Raw genomic sequence first — 26,538 nt, forward strand, 5'->3', positions numbered from 1 at the left:
ACAATCTGAGTAGACTTTGTACCTTCTCTAGACTTGTATCCACCCTTCTCAACCAAGACTGTTAACAGTTCTAGTGCTATTATTACAGGGGAAGCTTCACCATGGTGATAACACTGCCCTTTGCTGCTGGTAAAGCATTTCCTGGGTATTCAAGGGTCCTGTTTGCCTTTTCACAGCCCTGTGATATTGGTGAAACATCAGCCTACATTTCAGTATAGCATCTAAGTTCAAAAAAAAGTAAGTATCAAACTTCAAACTAAATGGATTGTTCTACAAGACAAAGTTGGAGTAATTTGAGAGGACAAACAAAAAGAAATACAGCCTCTAAATTCTCCACTTCTAAGAAGCAATATAGCAAATATTTACATGAATGAAATTCAATATTCAGAATGTCAGTAGTATTATTTATCTGATCTTCAGTGGGAAAGACAAAATAGGCATTTAAAACAGCAACAGAACATGTAGTCAATGGCATTGATGACTCTACAGATGAAGAACCAGGTTTCTAAGCTTTTGTCTTACAAAAAAACCCAAAAAACCAAATCCCCAAACAAACCCCAAATCAACCAAAAAACTGAAGCACATCAAACACAATGCTGATAAACCATTATTCAAGAACCATGTTTAGCACAGACAACTGACCACTGAAAATTAAATGGAAGTTGGAGGGATAGGTCATAGCCCAAATGCCTGCAGTATTTTTATTAACCAAACTCACAGGTAAGAACAAATAATAAGAACAACAACAATAATAATATTCTCTTTGTTCTCCATTTACTTCATTTTTTTCTTTAATCACACTTACCTTGGTTGGCAAGTGGCAGCTTATAATGTAGAAAATAAAAACATTTAAATATTTTAAATAGATGGATTTAGTGTTTTCATTGCCTATATGTAATCACTGAAAAGGCAAGAACCACTGTATTCAGGCTCAGTTCAACTGTGTCAAGACACTCACTCTGCATTTTACTTTATTTTTGACATACACTACTCCAAAGTATTTAAAGACTGTTCTATCAAAGAAAAAGTTGAAAACTTCTTGAACAAGTAAAGCATTTCCAAGCATTTTATTAATGATACTTCAAAACCCCTGTAAAGCTAAGATATTTAAGTTCAGAATAAGCTTTCAACCCCTGAAGTGACTCTAGACAACCCTGTCCTGCCTTGCAGCAGGGTTGGACTGCATGGTCTCCAGAGGTGTCCTCCAACCCTAACTATTCTGTGATTCTGTAAACTATTTCTATAAAATCCTCACAATTTCCCAGGCCACTTTTCCCATTTTTTTTAAATAGAAATATCTTAGATTTTTATTCTTTGCTTTTTCTATGCCAATCATGCTCTGAATTCACCTCATTCTGCTAATCATGCACAGGAATAACTGTGATGGACAGCTGGAGTAAGTTCCACCCACAATCTGAGTGGATGCAAAACTGGAACACTGAGCTACCCTGATGTTACCTGACTATTTAGCCAAGATCTTCAATAAGGTTTATAAACTTATGATCTGCAGCTCAGTAATGCTGTAAGTCTTCCAAAACCTACAAGCAGAAAAGTTTGTATATGAGAACATAACCCACATACTTTACAAATCAAACACATTTGCCTCTCCCCTTCCTACTGACTAAACGGAGTGCAAGTTTTGCTAATAACACTTTAAATGTAACAATCTTCTCTCAGGAGTTTTCCTCATTATTGTTTTCCTATTATTTCCCTATAAGACACCTCTAATTTTCTGAACTAGCTTCTCTTGTACTTCTACATATCTATCAACCAACATCTACTTTTAACTTTCTCTAGTAAGCTTTCTTCCATTTTCATCTGTCCTCAACTCTTCACTAATCTTTGCTCTATCCACATTGCTTATGTCAGTTTGCTCCTTGACTTACCGAATAATTTTCATTTCTTTACCCTATCACCATGCCTTGTAATATTTAAAATTATGCTAATAACCTATTCTCTCCCACTATATAAAGACCTTTTAATGCAGCAAAGCAGTCACAGTAAAAAAGCAGCATAATTCTTGTAATTTCCACCTAAATCAAAGTGAGTTTTAGTATATGACTGCCAGAAGGTTTCTTAAATCTGCTGTATGATTGCAGAAGTAGTCTCAGTCTTCTAAAAAAAACCCTTTTATTTGCAAAGTTGATACCTGAAAAGATGAATTATGTTAATAAAACAAATCATACATTCTTCTTCTGCTTATTTAATTATAAAAGTGAAAAAATATCAATACTCTTTAAAACTGACAAGGCACAAAAGATCTGAGTGCTGTAAAAGGCATGAAAAAAGGAGAGAGAAAGCATATGGTTATAGATTTGTGCAAAGAAGCAAGGTGAAAAACCTTCCACAGGATATGCCTATGCTGTGTGGCAATACTTCACTTGAAGTGCCTTAGAGAACCTAGGTAAAGGTACTAGTCTAGGCACAGTGACTGTAGCTTCACAGTAGCTGAAATACAACCACGAGAAAACACACCTCTAAAAGAAACAGATACTAAAATCAATGTATTTGCATGGCAGGCACACTTAAAGCTCTTAATATCTTCCAAAATAATTGCTTATCTATCAAGTTTGCTAAATTACAGGATCATACTTCAGTAACAGTTTGCCAAGGAATTAGACGTAAGTGTTATGTGCTTCTTTACAGTTGCCAGTTGATTCCACTCCACTGTGATCCTGTTCTGTTCCAGACACATTTCAAGCTAGTTTATCCAACACAATGATAGCAGAATGCCTCCCAAGATTTCAATATGAAAAATGATCAATATAATGTGTGCATATTTTAAGTCACGTATAAATACAGGCCTTTTCCTCTGTTTAATCTTTCACCAGCTGATTAAGTTATACTGTGTCTGAATCATGTAAGTGACTTGTCATGAGTGGCACCTCATTGGAGAACTTAAATCATGAATGTAAAAACCTAAAGTTCTCTGGCTTCAGAGAAAAAATCTGAAAAGTATTATCCACCATTTTTTTTCCTAGATGACTTTGTATCATGCTTTAAGTGCACACATCTTATTTCTGAATTTTAATATTGTTACTTGCTTTGGGCTATAAAACATAACCAGCTTTTCCTCAGTTCTGCTGAAGAACTTACATGAAGTATATACTGTGCAAAATTATGTTATGGAAAGAAACTTCTGCTACATTTCCAATACACTCATGTCACTGCATGTAGAAATGTAGCCAAGTTTAAAAACACCTCCACATTGAATTATGCCTGCCTCTGACAGAGAAGCTTTGATGATGCAATAAAGGCATAGGAGAAGTAGATTACTTATAGATCTGAGTTCATCTTTTCCAGGCAAGATTTTGTTTCCTGTTTAACACTTACTGGTCAGTTCTTAGTGCTCTCTTTTAGTGGAAGAAAAAAGAAGACCGTCAAAAATTAAATTCTACCTCTGTGTCAAGAAATCCAGTTGTACTCAGTGGTCTTTTTTCTTCCAGCACTACTGTAGCAGAATTTATAGCCCAATCTTTTACTAAATCTTTCTGGTTCTCGTTGATAACAGGCCTATTATAATCCTGGCTGCCATCCACTCCAAATACCTGAAAATGAAACAAACCATTACATTCATTAACCCAATACCATCCTGATACAATGTTCAATGTTAATGGATGGATGGTGGCATGCTGGATAGTGAGTATAAATAGGTTTTATTGTATTATGCTTATCTGTCACCTTAGTGCAATCTACAAATTAAATAGAAAAAGAAGCTACAACAATTATTAAAAAATGTGGAAGTCTATGTCAACATTGTGAAAATTCAAAGAACTGCTAGTTGGAATGGTCAGATATGAAAAAATGACACTTTGATGAAAGGAACAAAAGATAAAAGTGAAATCATTGCAGAACCCATTTTACCAATTAAGGAAAAAACCCAATAACTAGAATGACCAAATTTTCAGATTTTTGCTATTATCTAATGAGAATAAGAAATATAAATTCTTGCATTTGCTATTAATATGCATATTGAATTATTTCTCTAATACAAACAAAATTTCAGTTTTTCAACTGTTGGAGATTTGGCAGATGTTAAAAGTCCACCAGGTCTCATGAATCATGTGGACTCATCTCATCCAAGATGTGACTTGGAATAGTTCTTTTATTACTCCATTTCCTAGTGATGCTTATATTAATCTCTCTGCTTAAGCCAGGATAATTTTCCCATGACATTTTAAAAACATTGCCCAGAAAAAAAATACTAGAAAAACATTATTACTAAGGCAATTATTAAGAAGAACTTTAGCAGGAGAACCACCATACTGTTTCCCAAATTTCTCATGAGTCATAGAAACAGGGAATTTGAATTGCTTTCAGAATTGATGTATAATCAAATACATTTTAGAAAATATCTGTACCTTGGAAACATGTAATTTATAAAATTTTCAAATTTCTGTGTAAGAAATAAATTCACTACTTTACTACTAGGGACTTAGATATTAAAAAATTACAGAATAAAATGAACCTCTCACACACATTCAAGCTGGTTGCCAAAAATTACCAGTCAACATCAAAAATTTTTCTGTCATCTTCAAGATGTTATCCTCCTGTAACAAACACTACTAGTGCAGAATAGGAAAAGGTGTAGAGAACTCTTTTTTCTCCAAAAGTGTGCTGTAATTCAGTTTTGCACAGCAAAGCTAGAGGACTGGTTTATTACAATTCTGAACAAGGTTAGTGCCTTCAAACTGGATTCACCACTAGATGGCCACAAACCATAATGTTGTCAGCTTCTGAGAAGCAGACAAAGGAAAAAATCATAGTTAGCACCCTGTCGACATTCAACTCCTTATGCTAACTGTACAGGAAGACCTTGCTACAGCATTACTACACTTAGACCTGAGGAAATTTTCTCAAATGCACTGGATTTGTTTTTTGCTCTCATGAGAAAAGCTTTAAAATTCAGGCAATGCTCCCCAAATTTTTAATTTATCCATAAATCATATCTAGAGTCTCTGGATTAGAAGTTGCTTAATAGCATTTACAAAACATTTGTTTTCTTTTTATAAAAATAGAATGTTAAAACTTAAATTTTTGCTTTCATGATATACTTTTGATTTGTACAGTTGTAGCAATTTTTGAAGATAGAAACCAGTTACCATCCACTAACACCTTTCTTTGAATATATCACTACTCTGCAGAGACTTTCTTCTTTGTGTATCATCCTTTCATTGATTACAGAATTTTATATGTTCCTTTAAATGAAATTAAATTCTGGTATTATCACATAAGCACCAGAAGGAAAATATGAATTCCACACATCCATATCTAATTTAGACTTCAGTAGCAAACTGCTGCTATAAATTGCTTCCTTTTATCGGACAGCACATTCATTTACCATGTCAAATTTCTTTACTGTATCAGAAATAACACTTTCAGTCTTACCTTTTCTAGTACTGAAGTCATGTTTAAGCAAATTTTGTTATTCTTCTATTACTGAAATTGCTGCAAAACCAAATTTGAATATTGCCTAATTTTTTTCTGTGAAAGGTAATATGAATATCACTAAGACCCAAGTATAAGCACTCCTAATGTTCCTTCCCTCTATACTGTGGGGATATCAGAAGAGATAAGCAAAATATTTGGAGACAGTATTATTAGAAAGAAAAGTAAAACATCTTCTTCAATGAAAGTATATTTTCATACTACAATGTCATTCTACATTTGCTTTGTGGATGCACCTGGCCTAAGTTCCACTGCTATACAACTACAAAGCCCCTCTTCTCACAAGAAAGAGGAGATGCATGTAAGTGTGATGTAAGCCCAAAGACTAAATTTCAGTCTTGTGATATATAAAAACTCTTTAAAAGATTGTTACTAACACAGAATTAAGAATTTAAATACTAAAATGATTCACAAGGTAAAACAACTCAAGTATTTGACAAAATGTACATTATTACTTACACAGCTGTCAGACACCTGCAGAAAAGCAATACTATCAGAATTTCAGGTTTGACCAATCCACATACTCCATTTATCAAATAATCAGAATATACCCTCAACAGAAACAGCCATGGAACAACCTGAATGCTTCTGCTGGAAATCATCTCTCCACCATCTAGAAAATGCAATTTGTACTTTCTGGGCTGATACAATATAGTATGTGTGAACTGTTGTGACTGAAGCCTGAATGGATAAAGACTTTATCTTCCTACAAAGACGAGATTACATTTTTCAAGGCTTCCAATTCTTTAGATGTTTCTTCTCTTTAAATACCTTCATGATACAAAATCATTTAAGGAAGGTCTAGGAGATAACTTAATCAAACCAAGAGAATTCTGAGGAAATGCTGATGACACATATTGCTGCATCTCTCACCTATTTGGAAGAAAGACTTAAGTTTCTTTCTGTAAAGCTTGTATTTGTCAGGAGCAACGATGAAATACATTTTGATTAACTGTGTTTTGGGAAAGAAAAAGATGAAGCCAGGTTCTGGAATCAATACACATACAATACATATTTGGACACATCAAGCTGTTTGAAAAATGAGAAGCAAGCCTTTATTTTTGATAAAGGAGGTAAAATAATTCTATGTATTCTATGTATGTGACTAACCATCACAAATCACACATATCTACCACATGGCTGTAAATGCAAAATAAGTTTCCTAAATCATTTACCCTTTTTAAATAGCACTGTAAAAAACAGGGACTTTCACAAGACTCTGATCTTGCATTTTTTGAGAGAACCTGAGGAATAAGGAGTAATGTAAAAAGAATAAAAAAATATAAATAACAATTCCTAGAAATATTAAAAAACCCAACAACACTAATGCATTTTTTTAACAGGTGTAATTTAAAACTGAAACTACCAGAGAAAGGTATTCCTAAGATATCTGCTTCCTATAAGCAATAATTCTGGAAAGCTAAAAGTAAAAGTTTTTTGCCCTGCTCTGTCCTATTGTTTATTTTTCTGAAATTATATTTTTGCAGGAAGATTACATTGTGCCATCCTGGTTGTTTCAAGTTTCATGAAGTTACAGAACAAAATCCAGGATGAAATTTTTCACAGAAACCCTGAAAGTTGACTGACAGAGAAAAATCTAGACACCCCAACAAGCTGCACCATTTCGTGGTGTTCTTGCAGGGTCTATGCAACATGGCTGTAATGTAGAACAGACACAAACATGGTGTATAAACTGTGGTGGTGGTGTTTAAAAATAACTACTTTATTGTTATGAAGCATGAAACAATTTCCATTGTGAATCAGGACATTTTAAATGGCATGGGAATGACGACGTGCTGTAGAGCGTCCAGAGCCATCTATGAAATAATCCTGATGTAATTTTGTTTAACCTGCATTCCAGCTGGCTCCTTAAGCAAATGGATTCACAGGTGATACAGGAGAGACATTGTCTAACTAGGTAGCTCAGCAGGGGCCACCAATATGTCAAAGACTCGAGCATTTTACCTGTGGGGAGAGTCTGGGGAAGCTGGGTTTGATCACTTTGGAGATGGGAAGGCTTTGGGGTTGCCTAACAGCAGCCTCCCAGTACAATGGGGAATGTACCAAGATGACAGCCAGGCTCTCCACAGTGCTACACTACAGGGGGACAAGGGACAACTCATGTCAGATGAGACAGGGTATGAAGAAAAGTTTTTTCACTCAGAACAGTCAAGCAAGCTTGCCTAGTCTCTGCCCATGTAGGGCATGAAGACCCAAATGGATAAAGTCCTGGGCACCCTGGCTTAGCATCTCAGGTCTCCTAGAGCAAAGTCTGGAGAAAGCCCCAAGTATTTCAGAGCAGGAGGGATAAGATAAGGTGAACTCCTGGTACATACTTTTCCATTTCAAAGCAGTGAAGTAACTCCTTCAAAGATCCCCTATGATAATCCATTTACATCTGCAGTTCACCCAGTAACAAAGGGCCAAAACAGCAGGCTAAAACTATAACAAGTCTCAGAGCATTATCTTGTTACTTGCTAGAATGCAAACTTGCCCTGAAATAATACAGAAGGAAAATATGCACTAACTAATGGCAAAAATTTTGTAACTTAATGAGGGTATTCACAAATTCAATCACTTTATAGCAGCAAGTTTTTCCAATATTCTGAGAATATAACCTTATCTGTATTAACCAGAAATTGTTCTTTATTCAACCAAACCCAAGAATTAACAAAATCTATCTAACACAATACAAGCAAGATGCAAATCTTGCACAAAGTACTGGCACATTGTCAGAGACAGTGTGAGTTACAGGACCAAGTCTTAGACCATGCCTTGGTCTCTTTGGCAAGGGCTAATTTTGCAGAAAGCAGAGTACTCTCTTTTGGCAGGTCATATACACTTCCCTGTGACAACAGCTCATGACTCAGAGTTCACCTGCTCATCACCGTAGCTGCAACACACCTCTAACACAAGCTAGCTTTAGTGACCAGGAATTAGTCTTGTTCACTCTCCCTTCTCCTGTCCCAAAGCAGTGAATTAGTACTTTTTTACAGCACAGATACTACAGGTGAACGCAATGACTTTAGAATTAACTATCAAGATGATTCTTTGAAACCATAGAAGTCAATATTCTTCCTCAATATGTGCAATACTTTCAAGAAATTAAAATAAAAACTGGTCACAAAAAAAATAATGGCAACAGGAACTGTTTTTTCTGAATAAGAAGGAAGACAATGGTTTGCTAACGCCCTCCCCCATACCCACTAACCTCACCTGATGTTCTTCCTATGTGCTTTTTATAAACCTGAAAGCTCTTGACTAAGAAAAAAACTTTTTCCAGTTGTATCTCATTCAGATGCTTTTCCAAGTTCATTTCTGGACTTCATACTTGCTTTACCTTTAAAGTGTTTTCTGGTGTAAGAAGATCACACTGCAGTTCTACAATACTATAATTATTCAGTACTTAATGACCACAGAGCTAGTTGCTCATCCAAATCACAAAGATACTGACATAAACAGAAAAAAGTGTAACTTGACACTTCTAGTAGATATGTTCACTCAGTTTTACAGCAAACTATGTATATTAGAATGGGAAAATCTGAAGAATCCTATCTAGTTTTAAAATTTTTAGTTTACAAAATTTCCCCAGTAATCTTACTGCTGAAGTCTTAATGAAAAGGATATATAGTAATTATCAATACCATCAATTAACAGAAAAAACCAACAAATAAATATTAAGAATTCTAGCTGCAATTCCTATTCATTAATGATAGTATTTGAAAAGTAAAATTATTTCAGTAAGTCTTTTGCTATTCTTTTAGATCCTAACAACAGTCAGGGACGTAATTTAGAAACATATTTTAAAAATATCATTATTTGAATGCTTTTCATTTCAGTGTAGGCAATCTGTATAAAAGGAACAAAAAGAAAGACACAAGGGAATTCAAAGATGAACAGTTAAAAAAAAAAAAACAAAAAACAAAGCAGAGCAATGGTAAGGAACAAGGGTCTACACTGTACAGGGCATTAAAAAAGGATCATGCCAAAATTAACAAGGAACAAATTATTTAATTTGAAATAAAGTATTTGTCATTGTAAAGTGATGGGAATGTAAATTACAATAGCAATCGTGTTTCATAACTTTTAGGGGAAAGGAAGATGATAAGCATATTTGTTTGTCCCAGAGGTCAGAAGTCAAAAGGTTTCAGAAACTGAGCTGTAAACTGATAGAGCCAGACCAGCAAAAAGCAAATACATAAAAAAAGGGGAATAAGTATAATTTTGAAAATACAATCAGGATTTCGGGATTTGAGCACAGTTTGGGTGTACTAAAAAAGAAGAAACTGTAAATAAACCACACTCAGAGTATGATTGATTGATGGCAAAAGAGGACTCCAGAGAGCAAGGAAATGGAAGAGGCTTCAGATCATCTCGGCAATGCTGCATTTGGTGCTCAGACTGAGCTCCTGACAATTCTTCCACAGAAGGTGGTTCAGGCATTCATAACACACAGTAAATTGGTCCTTAAAAGTCAGTTACTGATCATAGAGAGAAGACAAAAGGCAAACATTTTTTCTCATCTTTCACAAAGTTGAGATAAGAGCATGCCTCAGCTCTTTTTGTGTTCAGCTACTACATGAACTGTGTTTAACCAAGCTGCTTCTGAGGAGTTTCATTTTAATAGTTTTTGCTTGTTCTTGGCAGTTATCCTGGCCTTTCCAGGCAAACAGACTGTGTTCTGTGCAGGGAATGTCTCATGAATAGCCATGGATTTCACAGAAGCTCTTTACGTCATTTTAACTTTATATGCAAGTTATAGATTCAGATGCAAGATGCTCTGGTATAAAAAAAGCCACATAAGCAAATGAAAAGGATCAACATGCCAAGTCTAAGAGCTTCCTCTTAGCAGACACCAGTTACATATTTACATGCATACATATTTTGTCCCTGTTTGCTACTGTGAAGAATTAATTTTCTTTAGGATTCCAAATTAAAAATGAAACAACAAGTTTAGAGGCTGTTCCTTATCTTATAAAACTCCTTTCCTTATAAAAAGAAAAGGTCACAAACATCCTCTGAGCTCTTGACAAAATTTATAAGCTCAGATGATTGGATAGGCTTCAAGTGGTCTACTGCTTTTTCAGCACTGTACTCATAAAATAGTCATTCTGCAAACAAGACACTCTGTAGGGCTCAAGGCATTTCTCTCAAAGAAACTGCTGAAGCAATGGTAAAAGCAATTAAACCCAGAGAGTGTGAAAAGACAGGAGACCTGAAAGTGATTTTCTGAAAGTAGATACATCTACCTGAGTTCCTTAAAGAGTCATTGAAACATACTGAGATTTTTTTTCTCTTAACTTCCTCTCTACCCACTGACTCTTTCCAGGTAGTTTTTCCACTTACAATACTGAAAAAATTGCTGAGAGCAGTTCTATAACATGTATGTTAATTCCATAACCAGAGGAATTATAGCAATAACTATCTGCAAGGTTACTGATAAATTGTTAACATTTGCAAGAGAGAAGACAAGATCTGGTATACAACGTTTATGAACACTTAAAGACACAACAATAAATCATTCAAAAGTAAATACTACTTTAAATTCATGTTAGCCAATATTACAATGTGATATGACAGATATGCCTTGGGTGTAAAAAGAATAAGGAAATTCCATTTTATAACAATCATCTTTCAGAACAGATTCCCATTCATATCCATACTCAAAAAAAAAAAAAAAGGAAAAAAAAAAAGAAATCAAACCAAACAAATAAGTATCATCATGAGCAGAAAGATCCAGAAAATAAAATTGGAAAATGTGCTGTCTACAGCGAACACCTATACAGTTTTCCATCCATAATAACTATTCCAAAATTTTAAAGAGGAAAGAAGAATCTCTCTCAAGATTGTGTCAATAGAGTAAGATTTTATGTACACTCATTGCACAGTATGTAATAAAATAAAATTCGAGGTGATAGACTGCACATTAAAAAAAAGATCATTACTGCTAGGGCCCATCTATCTACATAAATAAAGACTTTAAAACATCTAGAATATGGAGCTTGCACTGAAAACAATATCATTACATGGTCACAGTAAGTCTTTCTGAAGGTGGCAGGATGGATTGAGGTTTGATTTTGATACATTTTTTCAAGTCTACTGTTTGGAAATCAGTATGAATCAGTTGAATTTGCGATCTAAATTTATATGCTGATGAAAAATCAATTATCTTTTAGGAAACGTAAATGAAAATAACATAAATCAAGAAAAAATTTGGGGACCAAAATTTTGGGGACCAAAGCCAAAAAATTTGGGGACCAAAGCCAAATGTTTCCATATGTATATGAACTGCATTCCAGATTTCCTGGTTATCTGACAGGACTTGAAACCCTCAGATAGCCTCAATTCTATTCCATCCCTTCCCACATACGTATAGAAAGGCTTACATCTGCTATAGTAAGTTTTATAAAATATTTCAATTTTTAAATACCCTAAAATGAAACTGGATGAAGAAGAAAGACAACAAAAAACCCTACATAAAACAAACAGAAAAAGAGCCATGAAGAAAACCCCCAAAGAACTCGCAAAAACCCCACTGAGTTGCTTTTTATTTACTGCAATAGCCTCAAAGTATTTAATATTCCAAACACATGCAGAATTATTTGCACATTCATTTATTAATATTTATTACTGGCAGTACTTTGCTTTATTGAAAAAGGAAAGTCATTAGCATGATAATTTGGTCTCTTTATATCTACAAAAAAGGAAGATGAACTGCAGAAGCATCATTTTAAACTCTTTCATCCACTGGCAGACTCACCTTTTCTGTGGCCTATGAAGATTTTTTAATGTGATATGACTTCTGAGAACAACTTTCTTCTAATAGATTGATTTATTTAAAAAACATAAAATGGATAGAAAATTTACAACTCAGAGATAAAAAGAAAGCAATTGCTAAGTGTTAACAGAAGAAAGCACTGAATCCATCTAAAGAGCATAAAGGCTGGATGTAGAGGAAAAACAAATCCTACAACTGTGCCCCATTTACTCATGTATTTTAAATGGAAAACTTAACACTGAAAACATGTTCTAAATTAAATCAAGATCCTGAATTTCTTTCATTTTGTACTTAGCTGTTAGCTGCAACAATAAGACCATTATTCTGCTAGAAAAAAGTTGTGTCTTTCTGATGCTATTTGAGTAGAGGATATTTTATGACACATATGTTCAAGGTGGGCTTTGTGGCATACAACAGCAGCTTGTTTTCTTACCACATTGACGAAATTGCTCTCAGTGGCAATTCAAAAAAGAGCTCTACAAGTATAAAAAGACAAAAAAGAGCTCTACAAGTATTTTTCTCCTGTTATTAATATATTTATTTTCTAAACCTTAGCCTACTAACCAATTCATACTGCTCTATGAATTTAAGTGACATTTGAACACCTGGATGCAGAAATATCGTTGACTAATGAAAGGACTTTTAGGAAGCAAAATTTAGTGTTATTTTTCAAGTACCCTCTATTCATAAAGAACATTAAGACACAACCATAAATGTCAACTTGCATCTTCTTTTAACATTTATAATTGAAGACTATGTGCATATGTACTGTATTTTTTAATCTTAGAATAGAATCTTTTTTAAAAAAATCTTCAAAAGTTGTATAAGACACAAGCAATAATATATTTGAAAACTTGCACTTTAGGTAAGTAGAAGACATTCACCCCAAGACAGTCATGACTGCAGATATGTGATTACTCCTCTCTGTTAGGGAAAAGAATTGAAATTAAAAAGCTTTTGTCTGTTACTTATGAAACTGTTATCCTCTTTCTTTCTGATAATGCATTTTCCTCACATTCTCTTCTCAAAAGTCAGGCTTTAAAATGGTTGAGAAACAAAGGTTCTGTCATTTGCTATTCTGCTCCTTTTCTGCTATAGTGACAATACTTTTTTCTTAGAGGCTGAAAAGCACCAGAGGAAGAACTGGATCCTTAGCAATCTAAATGAAATAAAGATGCTGAATAAGCAGGACAGCATAGTTTCTGGCTTTTTAAAATAGTTTCACACAAGCATCTATTCTTCTTGAGATTATTTCCTTCAATCTTTAGCAAAAGGCTACACTAAGCAAAAATAGTACTTTTGAAGGAAGTAATACAGCTCAACATTAAGATTTTTACTCCGCTTTTCTTAGAATTACACAGAGAGATGGGTGTTTTCAATTTTTTTTTCTGAGAATTTTAACTTTGACTTCCTGCATGTTTCTCTTGGATTCTTAATGTAAAGAAACATTAATAATCTCACTTTGATTTTTTACAAGTTAATACTACTTTTGCAACTGTGGTTTGCTCTTATGCTCCTTACCAGAGAGAACAGTAAGGCTAAGACTAAGAATGAGTCACACTTGAGAGTAATTTTTGGATATTTTGGTCATTCTCATCCTTTCCTCCAATAAAAGGGAGAAAATATCCACACCCAGAAATACTTTGTTTCACTGAAACTTTTTCAGGTAAACCACACGCAGATTTTAGCACCATTCTAATGTAAATTGCTACTCAGAAGAATGCATTATTGTGCAAATGTTTTAGAAAGTGATCCTTGCTATTTGTAGTGCATTTTCATCCCAATACTAGCAAAGTAAACTCTTGAATTTCAATTAAAGTTTGGACCCAAGAGACACCCTTAAATGACTCAGTTGAGCAGGCATAGTAACTACTCAGAAAAAGGACTGACTTGCCAACAATAAAAGAGTGGTTATACTGAAATAATTGATAAGATGTATACCAATAATTCTCTTAAATCCTCAATAAAGAAGCACAGGAGTCAACAGGCTTACAAAGTCCTTGTCTTATACCTCACTTATCCCCCTTTGGCAAAGTAAGATTATCCAAAGCATTAGCAATTTAAAATAGGAAGGAAGCAAAGCTGAGCTCAGCTGGAGGACAAAATTTTTGGCTTCCATTTGGTTTAGATTTTCTTCATTGGCTGTTTTTCTGCACTTCATAAAAATAGTATCATACTACTTCATATTACCAAATCAAATAAGAATTGCATAGCAGGGCTCTTTGAACTGGATGTAAAATATAGTGTTCATAAGATTTCAACACAGATACTAAGTGAAATGATACAGAAGACCTTGAAGAGAAAATATCTCTGCTTTGCTTCATAATAAATCTTTAATACGTAGTGGTGACACCTTTAAAGTTAGCAGTAAAGGAAATTTATGATACCCAAAAGCTTTTATATAACACTAAGATTATTAAGCAATACTTTACTATCATTCTTAAGGCTTCCATTTACTTCCTCTTCCTGAATCTGTCCTTTAGCAGGAGATATTTGATTCAAACAAAAAACTGACTTTAGATAATCTGAACGGGTACTGAAGGCCACAAAAAAGTTGAAATTTTATTAACTCTCTCAGAATCATAGGGTGTGATTCTTGGAATGTCCTGTGTAGGGCTGAGAGTTTGACTCAATGATCCTAATGGGTCCCTTCCAACTCAGCACATTCTCTGATTATAAATATTAGACAGTATTAACATTTTTATCAAGTACAGAAATTGCCTATTTTCAAATGTTATTACTTGGCATGTTGAACTACTAGATTTAGCTAAAACTTGACTTACAAATTTTCTGATGCCATTTAGTTGAAGATTTATAATTTAAGAATAGATGTAGAAATTTGTAGTTCCTTAATATTTACTTGCTTCATTCAGAATGCTTTTAGTTCCCAGTTGTCTTTTGAACATTATTTCAAAGAAGTAAAAAATTTCCTTTTCAGAATCTGAAGAGGTGAAATTATTATTATTATTATTATTTTATTGAAGGTGACACCCTTTACTTTAATCCCTGTCTCCAAATGCTCATAAACACCTTTTTTAAAAGAAAATCATCTATAATGCAATGTTCCATTTCCCCACTACTTCAGATTTTTTTTACAAAATCAAACAAGTGAATCTAGCTTGTCTTGCAAAACACAGTTTTCAACACTAACCAAAATTAATTCTGAATGTATTAATGTATTTGTTTAGCTCTGAAAAGTTTTAGACATGCAAATGAATCCTTAGATAATTCTAAACAGTGAGTTTACTGTAAATTAGCAAAACCCTCACCTAGAATTGGATGCAGGCATTCTACAATGATATATTATCTAGGAAAACACAACCAAAGCAGAAAAAGTCCATTTCAAGTCATGTTAAGCAAAATTATTAAACATAGCCTTCTGCTACCCATATTTTCCTGTTGAATCCAAAGAATAGTTATTTAATACAGTTTTTAAACTGCAAATACAAATTGTATTGTTATTGATATTTCTATGGTTACCAATAAGCAAACTAGGAAATTTACACTGCTATCATATAAACACTTTTGGAAAATCAAAGCATTTTCTTACTTACTCTATACAGCTGACACTGAAATTAAGTTACTGTTACTGAATATACTTTTTTAATAAGTACAGAAAACATTTGCAATCTGTATCTATATGATAATTTGAATGGAACCAATTTATGTAATGAAAACTAGAAACAAGAGGTTTTCAAGAACAAGTGAGTATTTCCACAAGAATACAAACCATCCTGATAAAAGTACCAGTTACATGATTTTTTGGTGCCTGGAATTTTTTATGGTTAAATGATTTTTTGTGCATGGTACTGAAATCTTTTGGAAACACATTTAAACTACCAAACTTGAAGACAACAGCAGTATGCAAGAAGGAATAATGTTTAGCCAAATGCCTGCTGCTGCTCTTACAACATTTTATATTTCAACATTATAGACAGGTTTAAAAACTTGTGTTATTGCAGCAGTTTTAATAAGCAGAACTGAAGGGATTCAGAGCTGCCCACACATCCAATAACACTTTTAAGATCAGAATGCATTTCAGGTTTCTCACCTTGTCAATCATTTTGCGGGCTTCCACTTCTTCAGGATTGGGATTTTCCAACTCAATAGTGTAAGTACCTTTGTCACTCTGGTCATCCTCATTGTCCTTTTCAGTAGCAGCAGAAATATGTTGGCTCTTCAACTTTTTGTCCATCTCCTGGTTCTGAGTAGGCCTATGGCCAAGGCTTCCTGAACTCCTTAACAACGCAGCTTGTAAGGCAGGTAACGCAGCAGAGGGTTCTTCTGATTTCTGGTTTAGAAGTTTGGCATGAACACCATGTACTGCTCTGTGATGTGATGAGCCAGCTTGCACAGGTGAAGGGGCTTTCTCTCCTGATGCAGGTTTCACTCTTTCAGCTCGTGCGTGAGATGTGGGAGATGGAGATTCTGGGCACAGAGCTCCTACATTCTGAGAAAAAGAGTAAGAACGTCTCTTGCGAGGATGGTCTTCATCAAAAAACTCAATCATAAAGGCAGTCTGACTCAAACCAGCTTGCTCTTGCTGCTTTTCTGTGGAATGGACTTTCTGGTGTGACTTTTTCAGCTCTGTATGATGATGCCTTAAGTGTTCTTCAAGTGCTGCCCGTTTACTGTAGTGCCGGTGTGCACCAATATTTTCTGAATCACTTTGTGTGCCATCATCATGCTTATTCCCTACAAGCAAAGCAAAACAATATATAGCACAGTGAAACAAAGAAAGACCACAACATTACATCAACAAAAAAAGCCGAGCAGCAAACTAGGAAGGAAATTATTTCAAAGTGGATTTCTGTTTAAACTCCAACAGCTTATAGACATGGCTCTGCAAATTTGGTACAGTTCCTGGAAATGCAATCAACTTGCTACAAGTCAAACAAGGAAACATTTTCAAAGCTGATCAGTAACAGCAGTGAATTTGAAGTATCCTTTCCCCAGTATTCTCATCTGTGAATACTTACCAGTGACATATAAAAGCCAGTATTTTACCAGCTGTACTATAGTATGTTTTTGAATTCTATCAGTATTGTTACAGAGCCAGTTGATTACAAATGACTACTGACACATTCCAGGCAGGGTTAAGAGGAAAAATAAAATCTTAATAAAGTCCTTCCGACAGTGGAAAGAGAGCCACAGTTCATATTGCTGGATTCCTCTCACATTTACAACACTTTATCATGAGAAATGTCTACTTAAACTTGGATTGAATTCTTTATTACTTTTTCCAAGAAGAGCAATGAGTTTTTCCATAATTCACTCTGCTCAGCATCTGATGTGTGCAAGTAAAATGGTTGTTATTACTTATTCATTCCATGAACTACTCTGAGATCTATGAATAAGGATTACATATTTCATAAATCATACATACACCTAAAGAGGTACTTTGCAATGATACCTGAAAATGTATGAAGGCTGGATACTTACACATAGTAAGTGTATTTAACACAGAGCAACCTCATGTACAATGGAAGTGTCAATGCTCCTAAGTTTTAGCTCAGTAGCTGGGAAGGAACACTTTCATCCTCTCTGAACTCTTTTAGATTCAATTCTGCTTTTACATATATATATAATGTCCAATTTCTGTATTTTTGATTCTCAAGAGGTCAGCTTTTTTAAGGTTTTCTCATTTAAATAGTTAGGATATGCAGCTACTATTCAGTTAAACAGTAATTACATATTGGCTAATCTTACTTATCAGACTAACACAACTGAAGACACAGCTGAAATCCCAACTTACATTCCTGTTTTCTACTTGTTAGAATAATGCCTACAAAAATTCTGTGATTATTGATGTTTCCAAATAATAAGAAAGCAGTAGCAACATCACAGTGAAAGTCATATAGTCTAATTTTAGCAGTGGGACTTCAGTACAGAATACTATAAGAAAAAGCTGAAGAGAAAAAAAAAGCTTTGAGTTTTCTAAAAAAATCGAACTTTCAAAGCACCTACGTATATTTACTATCTAAAAATAAAACTAATGACTGAGAATACAAACAGGCCATAGAAGATTACAAAATTCAGATATTTATTATGGCCATATGCATCCCATAACTTATACCTCTTTCAGAATAAAATTAATCAGACTTTGTGGAGTTTCTGTCAGGAAAAGGCTTATAAACAAAGCCCCTTCTATTTATCAAAGTGTCACAGCTAGTATATTAAAGAATATTCATGAATTTAATATATTTACATGAAGGCCAAAGAATGTGATTTACACTGGAAGAAATAATATATTATTATCTTTATGCCAGCACATTAACCTAATTCTGCTTTCAGAATTTTATTTAAGCTTAATTTGAAAGGGACAACCTTAAAAAGCAGACTTTTGATCAATAAGGCAAAGGATGTTGTACCCAGTGCCAGCTGGTTTACAAACTAGACATGATAATGTTGCAGAGCCAAGGAAAATGAGAATTGTAGGGTTAAGCAGCTGAAATTAAAAATGGAAAAAATGAGAGACTTGAAAAAGTTCATCAGAAGTTTTCCTTATACAAGTTTGAATGGTACTGGACTCTTCATCTGAACATCAAGACTATCTGCTTCTCTATTCTGTTACGTGACACTCAAGAGAAGGTACACTTGTCATGTGTAACATTTTATTTAATTTCATTTCATTCAAAATGTCACTGTCTGCAATAAATTAACATGTATGATCAGCTGGAACTCCATTCAACAGCAGCACTCATATGAATACAACAGTCCACAAGGTGAATATAAAAATTGAAACGCTTGCTTTATGTCTGATTCCTGACTCCAACTTGACTCTACCAAACATGATCCATATAAGCAGAATGAGTATATGATGTATTCTTTGCTATAAATGATTTTCTTAGAACATACAAATAATCACAGAAGATATACTACTGAAAGAGTTGCTAAAAGCATAAATTGAACTTCAGAGCTTTGATTCTAAAAAGCAATCCATGTTTTTAAAGTACTTAATGAGAAAAAGTGGGATATATAAAGTTTAACTAAATGTTGGATTTTTTCCTTTTCTTTTTCAAGACCTGATGTTTTCAGCCACACTGGAACATCTCCAATTAGCATATTGATTGTAAAATGATTCAGCATTTGATTTCTTATGCCCTTTGTAAGACTTAATTCAGCAATACAATTTCCCAGCCCAGATCCTTGCATACGTGTGGACAATCTGTGATTTGACCTGAACTCCGCGTGGGCTCAGGGATCCTCTGACCGCGTGCTGGTGAGGAATTGCTGCTTTCAGAGCTAAGCATAGCTGGAACTATTGACTTTACCTTTCAGCCTCTTCAGGTACACTGGAACATCACTCTTGATACTTTTGGAGTCCTCCTCCGTTGGCTCCCATATCATTCTCGGAGGGTTGTTCTGTGCGAGCCAATCTGCCACTTTGCTCTCAGCTGCCATCATCACCGTCTGCAGCCCTGGCAGGTCCTGGCCGCTGCAGGACGAAGGCTTCTTCGACTTGTGACGCTGCTCCGACGTGAACTTTGTCACATGATCCTTGATCTTCACTTTTCCTGGAGTGTTGTCATCAAATTCAATGGTAAAGGAAGCGTGCCCCGAAGCTGCCGCGTGGGAGCTTTGGGTATCTTTTGTGGGAATTTCGTGAATAGTGCTCTCTGCTACCTGTGAAGCTTGCTGGCATTCTTTAGTAGGGATTTCAAAATAACTGGGCTCCCTGCAGAAAGGATAAAGTTCTTCACTTGCTGATGCAGATTGCTCCTCAGATTGTTTGGCATCTGTGCTGCATCCTATTAGGAAAAATAAAAAAAAAAGATTTTACAATACTTGGGAACTTCAGGCTCTTCAAGAAGTTTCTGAACTCCAGTAAAGGCCACTCGAGTAATTTCTGGAATAAACACTAAGATTGTGGAGTAGACTGAGCACCATAGTTCTGGAAAAATAGTTCCAAAATTACATATGAGAAGTATTAATGAAAAGGCAGTTTGAACTTCAGTTGTTGACAAGCGTAAAGTGGCAAAAAGCTCACTTAAAATTTGTCAAAGTGCATGCAAAATATTTTTAGAAGATGAAAAGGTCAGATGAGTTATTTGAATGTGGAAAACGGGTAAATCACAATGGCAAATTTGTTGAGATTATCACTATCCCAATTCCAATCTATTGGAAAAAACATCAAATCAGGGTGCTACCAAAACAAGTGCTAATGATCTTCCACCTCCTGAAGTGGATAGAAAGCATAATTTTGTTTGGCCAAATTCTTCAGAAAAACAATTCACACGTTAATGCAAGATAAACATTAATTCTGGCTTGAAAAGTTAAACACTGCTAAGCACTGGAAAGTGTTTCGGAATTCAAAGACTTTATGTTTCTACAAAAGATAAAACCAAAGAATCAAGCTAAATCCTATTGTCATGTCCTCCTATTTTACTTGTTGCCATAGCATATAGATGAACAGAAAAAGGAACAATAGCTAACAATATGGAAGCATGCAGAATGTTAGGAAGCCATGCTCTCAACTGGCTAAAAAAAGCAGAAAGTATAAAAAGCACAGGGTAGTAATTCCAAGTTCCACTGCATAGCCTAAATGAAGGGTAAAGCTTCCTGTGGTTGCAGCAAAGGTACCAACATGCCTTTAAGAAAACAAACCTTCTAATTGCATTTTATCAACTGCTAAGTCAGCCAAAATACCTGGTGCAGAGATGTGCTAAAAGAAACAGAAGCTTGAGACCTTAGTAGCAATGGCAACTTAGATTCCAGCAAAAGAATTCTGATTAGTTCCAGTGCAATTTGTCATGGACCACATTAAGATGGTTAAGATATCATTTCAGTTGCCAAGTAAAGAATTAAGACTGCAACGAATTGATTTTAGATACTGAAAAAACCAACCCTACATCAGATGAGGAACTTAGTATTTGTATATGAAACTATTATGCAATAAGATAGCAATAGAACCATTTATACTGAAGTCAGGAATTTAAAGGGGTAAAGGATGCAGGATGGAATAATGCACCTGTGCTGCTCCTCACAAGCACGTTTCTTGAGAGGATTTATGAAAAGGTTAAAAATTACAAAAAAAAAGAAAGTAGTGTGATACAGAGAAATAAACTAAAGGAAAGAATAATACATGGAAAAGCAAAACAAAAAGGTGTTATTGAATGAAAACATGTTATTGCCTTGTTTGGATAGCCATTGGATAAAATTACTCCAATACAGGCAACAAAGCAATTTAATTTTTTTTTTTTTCCACCAGTAGCTGCTACAAACACAAAACATGTTCACAATTCAGACAGGTTTTATTATTGTGCTGTTGGATTCCAAGAATCCCCCATCACCAATGCTTTTCATTGCATTATCAGCTACCTGATGTCTGTGAGGGTGTTTTCAGGTACTACAACAGCACCTCACTTCTCCCCTCCCTGGGAAACAGAATGCCTTTTTAATACCATTCCTGAAAACACTTATTCCAGGAGACACACAATACAAAATGAATCTGTTTTACTGATGCAAAGGTTATTAAAAATCTTCCCTGTTTATACAGAAAATGTACAGAAATAAACAAAATCACACTTTGCAGGTCCTAGATTTCAGGTAAACTACCATCACTCTCCTTTTGTTTCATGTAGCTAACATGCTGGAAAGGATCAAGCTCTGGCAGGATCAAACCTAGAGCTTGGATCCTTACAATATGAAATATGGTCACCAAAAAGGAGAGTAATCCACCACACAGACAATTCATAGACAACCTTTTTTCCCCCACGTGGTTCTGCTCAGAACTTCAAGTCAACAACATCATGCAATTCCTGTAGCCAATAATTAAGCCAGATATAGTGTTCAACACTCATTCAAAGAAGATAACTGGCTAATACTCTGCGTTGAGAAATATTTCTAATTTTGGGCAAGGCAGGACCATTCTGCTGGTCGCACAAGACACAGTATTTTTAAGGAATTATGAAATACCAGTTTTATTACTATATTTTGAAAATAATAAGACTGTAGGCAAATTGCATGAGATGTACAGCAACGAGAGGATGTCTCACACTGGTTTGCCAGCATTGAAGAAGGACTTAATAAAAAAAAATTGCATGAAACTTGTCTAAACCAAATTTAATATTTCAAATGAAGTTTATATGATAATAATATGCACAGTATTTGATTCCAATATTTTTGAATAACAGATGCTAGTATATAGTTTGAATCTAAATTAAGACAGAGTTTGATCAAAAGAAACAAGACCCTGAACTATAACTAAATAGTAAATTTTACTAAACTAGAAAAAAAATTTAACAATTATATAAATAAAAATATCCAAAGTATAAGTTAATTTTAGTTACACAAAAATCCTATTTTCAGTCAGAAGTATTTTTTAGAACACAGAAGTGTTCCAAAAACACAGATAAAATCTACAGAAGTACTTTTTTAGTACACAGAAGTGCATTTTTAGGAAAGTTAAATGCATCAGAATTGATTAGAATAAGAAATAGAAAATGTGAAGCAAAAAATTAATATAGATCCTGATCTGAACCACCCTTCAATATTTTTCTCACAGGCTCTAAATGCAAGTCCTTACAGCTCTCTAATTATTACAAAGAGTGATCTACAAAACAGCCTTACCTGTGGAATCCTACTATAAAAAGTCATCTGTCAAGATGAAGGAAATAATACATCATACTAAATATAGACACCTTTAAGAAAAAACCTTCTAGCAAATACTGAAGATAGTGGTTGTCTGCTCTATAATTTTTAAACCAGAGCAATCATAGTATATGTATAGCAAGAAAGGCAATTGCAAGTGAGTTTTGGGAAACTGAAGAGATGGGTAGGTTGTGAATGTCAGTCTCTTCAGGGACTGAAGGGATTTCATAACTGGCAAGACTAAAAAGAAAGGGACAGAAAAAGTAGCAGGATTATCTGTAGAAAGGGAGCTCTCACTGTTCAAAGATCCTGAGTGACAAAAGACAACTGAGCAACTGTTTTTACAAAGCAAGTAATAATTGGTAGCTGCCACCCAGGTGTAGTGATACTAATATTGAAACAAGTCTAGGGGAGGCTAGGAGTGAAACTATGGAATATTTGGGAAACCACAGCCTTAACCAAAGGGAGATACAAAAAGATCTTTACTAGGGTACGTCTTGTGAGGAATTACTGGGGGAGTTGGGTTTGCTTAGTCTGGAAGAGAGGAACAGCACCTGCAGTGAGAGGACCAGAGGAAACGGCTTTAAAATGAGACAAGGGAGATTCAGATTAGACACTAGAAAAAAACTTTTTCACTGCCAGGGTGGTCAGGCATTGGAATAGATTGCCAAGGGATATGGTGGAGTCACCATCCCTGGACATGTGCATGAGGCATCTGGATGTGGGCCTGGGTGATGGTTTAGGGGTGACAGTGCTGAGTGGATGGTTCAACTGGATGATCTGGAAGGTATCTTCCAACCTCAGTGATTTCTATTCTATTCCATTCCATTCCATTCTATTCCATTCCATTCCATTCCATTCCGTTCCAATATGACCATCAGAAATGCAACATTCACTTTGAGACATTAGCAGAATCAACTACACTTTCTGGGACTTTCTGGGTTTTTTTAAGTCTTATTTCTCAAGTTACACACACAAGTAGTCAGAATTTTAACATTTTACTACCTGGACAAGAAAAATCATAGGTGTCAGTGCTATTCAGATGTGCAAAAAAACTGCCTCTGTATATTAATATATCATCATCTGCAATGACAGGAAATCTCAGAAAATATTTTGCACCATCGTCAGATTTTTAGTAATTCTCTTTTCTTTCTGCCTTAAAAATACAAATTTAAGAATGAAAGTTGCAAAAGAAAATTATCTGGAACTTACAAAACACTTCCTGTAAAAAAATTCTGTAAACCAGAACCAATATACTTATTTGAAGTAGGTATAAGAAACAGCCAAAATATCATATTTACACAATACCCCAAAATGTTTTTAATGCTAGCTTTATATTTGGCACTGTGCAATGGTATGTGTAATAAAAGAAGCTGAATTTAGTGTTTTCAAATACTTAATAGAATTTCTTTTTTTTCCTTCCCTTTTCTCTTCATATTCCTACGTTTTATTTCCCATTTATGTTTTCATATTTTGGGGTTTTTCACTTTGCAGCTGAAGTAAATTTTTCACTTTTTATTTAGAGACAAGATTTCAATAAATACATTTGATTCACCTAGTATTGAATATGAAGATTTTTGTCTTTTAATGTTTTCATAACCAGGCTTATGAAAAAAATATCAGAATTGCTCTTTCAAAATAGAAATATAAACCAGCACTGTAGATAAATCCCCATGTCTCGTAATAAATCATTTAACTACCTGCTTTAAAGGAGCTTAAGTGAAAAAAGGACAAAACTAATCTTACTTAAATATATTGCTGTGATGGGTCTTTAGAGTTCTGTAAGCTCCCCATGACATACTGTGCACATCTGCTGCTAGAGCTTTGCAAAGCAAGCCTTATATGCACCACTTGCACATATTTAATGACAAAACTCATCAAAATTCTAGAACAAACTTCTAGGAGCTTAACTGCTAATACTGCTGGTTAAGCATCACACATTACAATGTGTGTAAACTCCTGCACACACTGACTACACTGGTATTTCTCAAATAATTGTCAGCCTCCTTTACCTGAAAATGACACTGTTTCTTAAGTGCAAGGAATGTTTAATCTGACATATTCTTATGCAATGCTGGAATTAAAATTCATGCCAAGTGGAAAGAATTACTTCAGATTCCTGAAGTCATCTTAAAAACTTATTCCTGTCTTTTCTTAGATTTCTGGTAAAGGCATTACTGACATAAAATTCTACAACTACAAATAAGATCAGCAGAGAATGCAGTTTTCATTATCCCAGGAAGTGAGAGTGTAACATATGGCAGTAATAATAATTACACACCCAATAAACCTGCCAATAACATGGACATTTAACAGCTGCAGCATAAAGTCATGCCAGAGGTGTACACACTAGTGCTCATTTTAATACAGACTAGTAGATCTATGGATCATTGCATTAGAGCATTACATATGTCTGAAAAATATAGAAAGGATTTTTCTTTTCAAAGCTTTCCAGGCCATTCTGCTCTGTTTGTAAATAACTTTCATTAGTGACTTTCTGTTGTGATAGAAATACAGTAACATTGAAATAATCTTATTAACTTGAGACTGTAAAGAGTAATTGTCTATAGTTGGCTTAACAGAAATAAATCTCCCACTTCAATCTCCTCATTAAACCTTACCCCCTCTCTTAGAATTCAAGTCTTCTTTTCTATTCAGTAAATAATCATGCAATAAATCATTAAAGCATGACACAAGATTTTTAATGAGGATGACAAGATTTTTAATAGGATTACTTTGATAAAATGTTATCTGACTTATCGATTTGGTTTATGAATTCACCTGTAATGTACTTACTTTCAGGCAGTTTATATTAAAAAGCATGTCCCAGATCAATGTTTTAAACATTTAATACAATTTAACCCATGAAAGAATAATTAGCTGCACCAATCTAGAACATTTTAAATAAAGTTTGCTTATATTTTAAAAATATCCAAGCATGACAATCTTCTGAAGTTTCCAATTTTCCTTCATACAAGTGCATCTTTATATTGATTTCCTAAAATTATATTCATCTATATCATAAAACCTAAGTGCTTGAGGAAGATACTTAATAAGTTGTTGAAAAGAAGCTCATCTTTTCATAGAACAGAACTGTAGGCCAAAGCAGCCCAAAAATCTTATGATTTAATAATTGCATGAAAACATTCAGAATGTCTTTTGCAGACCTCTACACAGACACAGTGTTCTGAGACTGCAGAAGTGACCACAGAAGCAAATGTCAACTCTTATATGGTTTGTCTTTTCAGACTCTCTGCCAACACTACTAAAAATCATCTACAACAGTCAAAAACCACACCAGCAGAACCAACAATTAATGTCTGCTCAGAGATTAGGTGATCACAGTAAAGAAATAATTTGTGCATACACAGGATTTTAATTCTACATCCTCACAAATGAAATGGTTCTGAAAAATGTCAGGTTTTGGATTTTTCTCTGCAGTGCCTTCCATTCATATAGACTTTCATTTAGTATGTGCTTTTTCAAACTGAATTCCACTCCTGCAGATTTATGAGTCTTTAAGTTTGAGGAAATAAAAGCTATTCTTACACTCTTGTTAGATCAATACTATTCATAGGACATACATTCATGGCTAAACAAAAGCAGCAACACAAATAAAAGGGTTTTCTAATTTATTTTTTTTAAAAAAAGGACAAAATGTTATATTTGCCAAGAAGGCTTTGTGCCCAAATTTAGGTTTTGTATAGTATATATATTGA

At 34.5% G+C, this 26,538-nt stretch overlaps 1 protein-coding gene across 8 annotated transcripts in view; it reads right to left on the reverse strand.

The window, feature by feature from the left end:
* The window catches only part of CEP170 (centrosomal protein 170), a 95,711-nt gene that overhangs the window by 30,730 nt on the left and 38,443 nt on the right, over positions 1-26,538 (reverse strand). For 7 of the 8 annotated variants that reach the window (XM_071428908.1, XM_071428938.1, XM_071428897.1 and 4 more), the window contains exons 8-10: positions 19,501-19,977; positions 16,278-16,921; positions 3,399-3,548 (exon numbers count right to left, since the gene is read on the reverse strand). In XM_071428908.1, coding sequence (XP_071285009.1) covers positions 3,399-3,548; positions 16,278-16,921; positions 19,501-19,977 — 1,271 coding nt within the window. The remainder of the gene's footprint in view (positions 1-3,398; positions 3,549-16,277; positions 16,922-19,500; positions 19,978-26,538) is intronic. The other variant, XM_071428915.1, reaches the window with a different exon arrangement.

This window comes from Agelaius tricolor, unplaced genomic scaffold, assembly GCF_023055355.1.
Source record: "Agelaius tricolor isolate 1412-34295 unplaced genomic scaffold, bAgeTri1.0.p SCAF_1, whole genome shotgun sequence".
NCBI lineage: Eukaryota > Metazoa > Chordata > Aves > Passeriformes > Icteridae > Agelaius > Agelaius tricolor.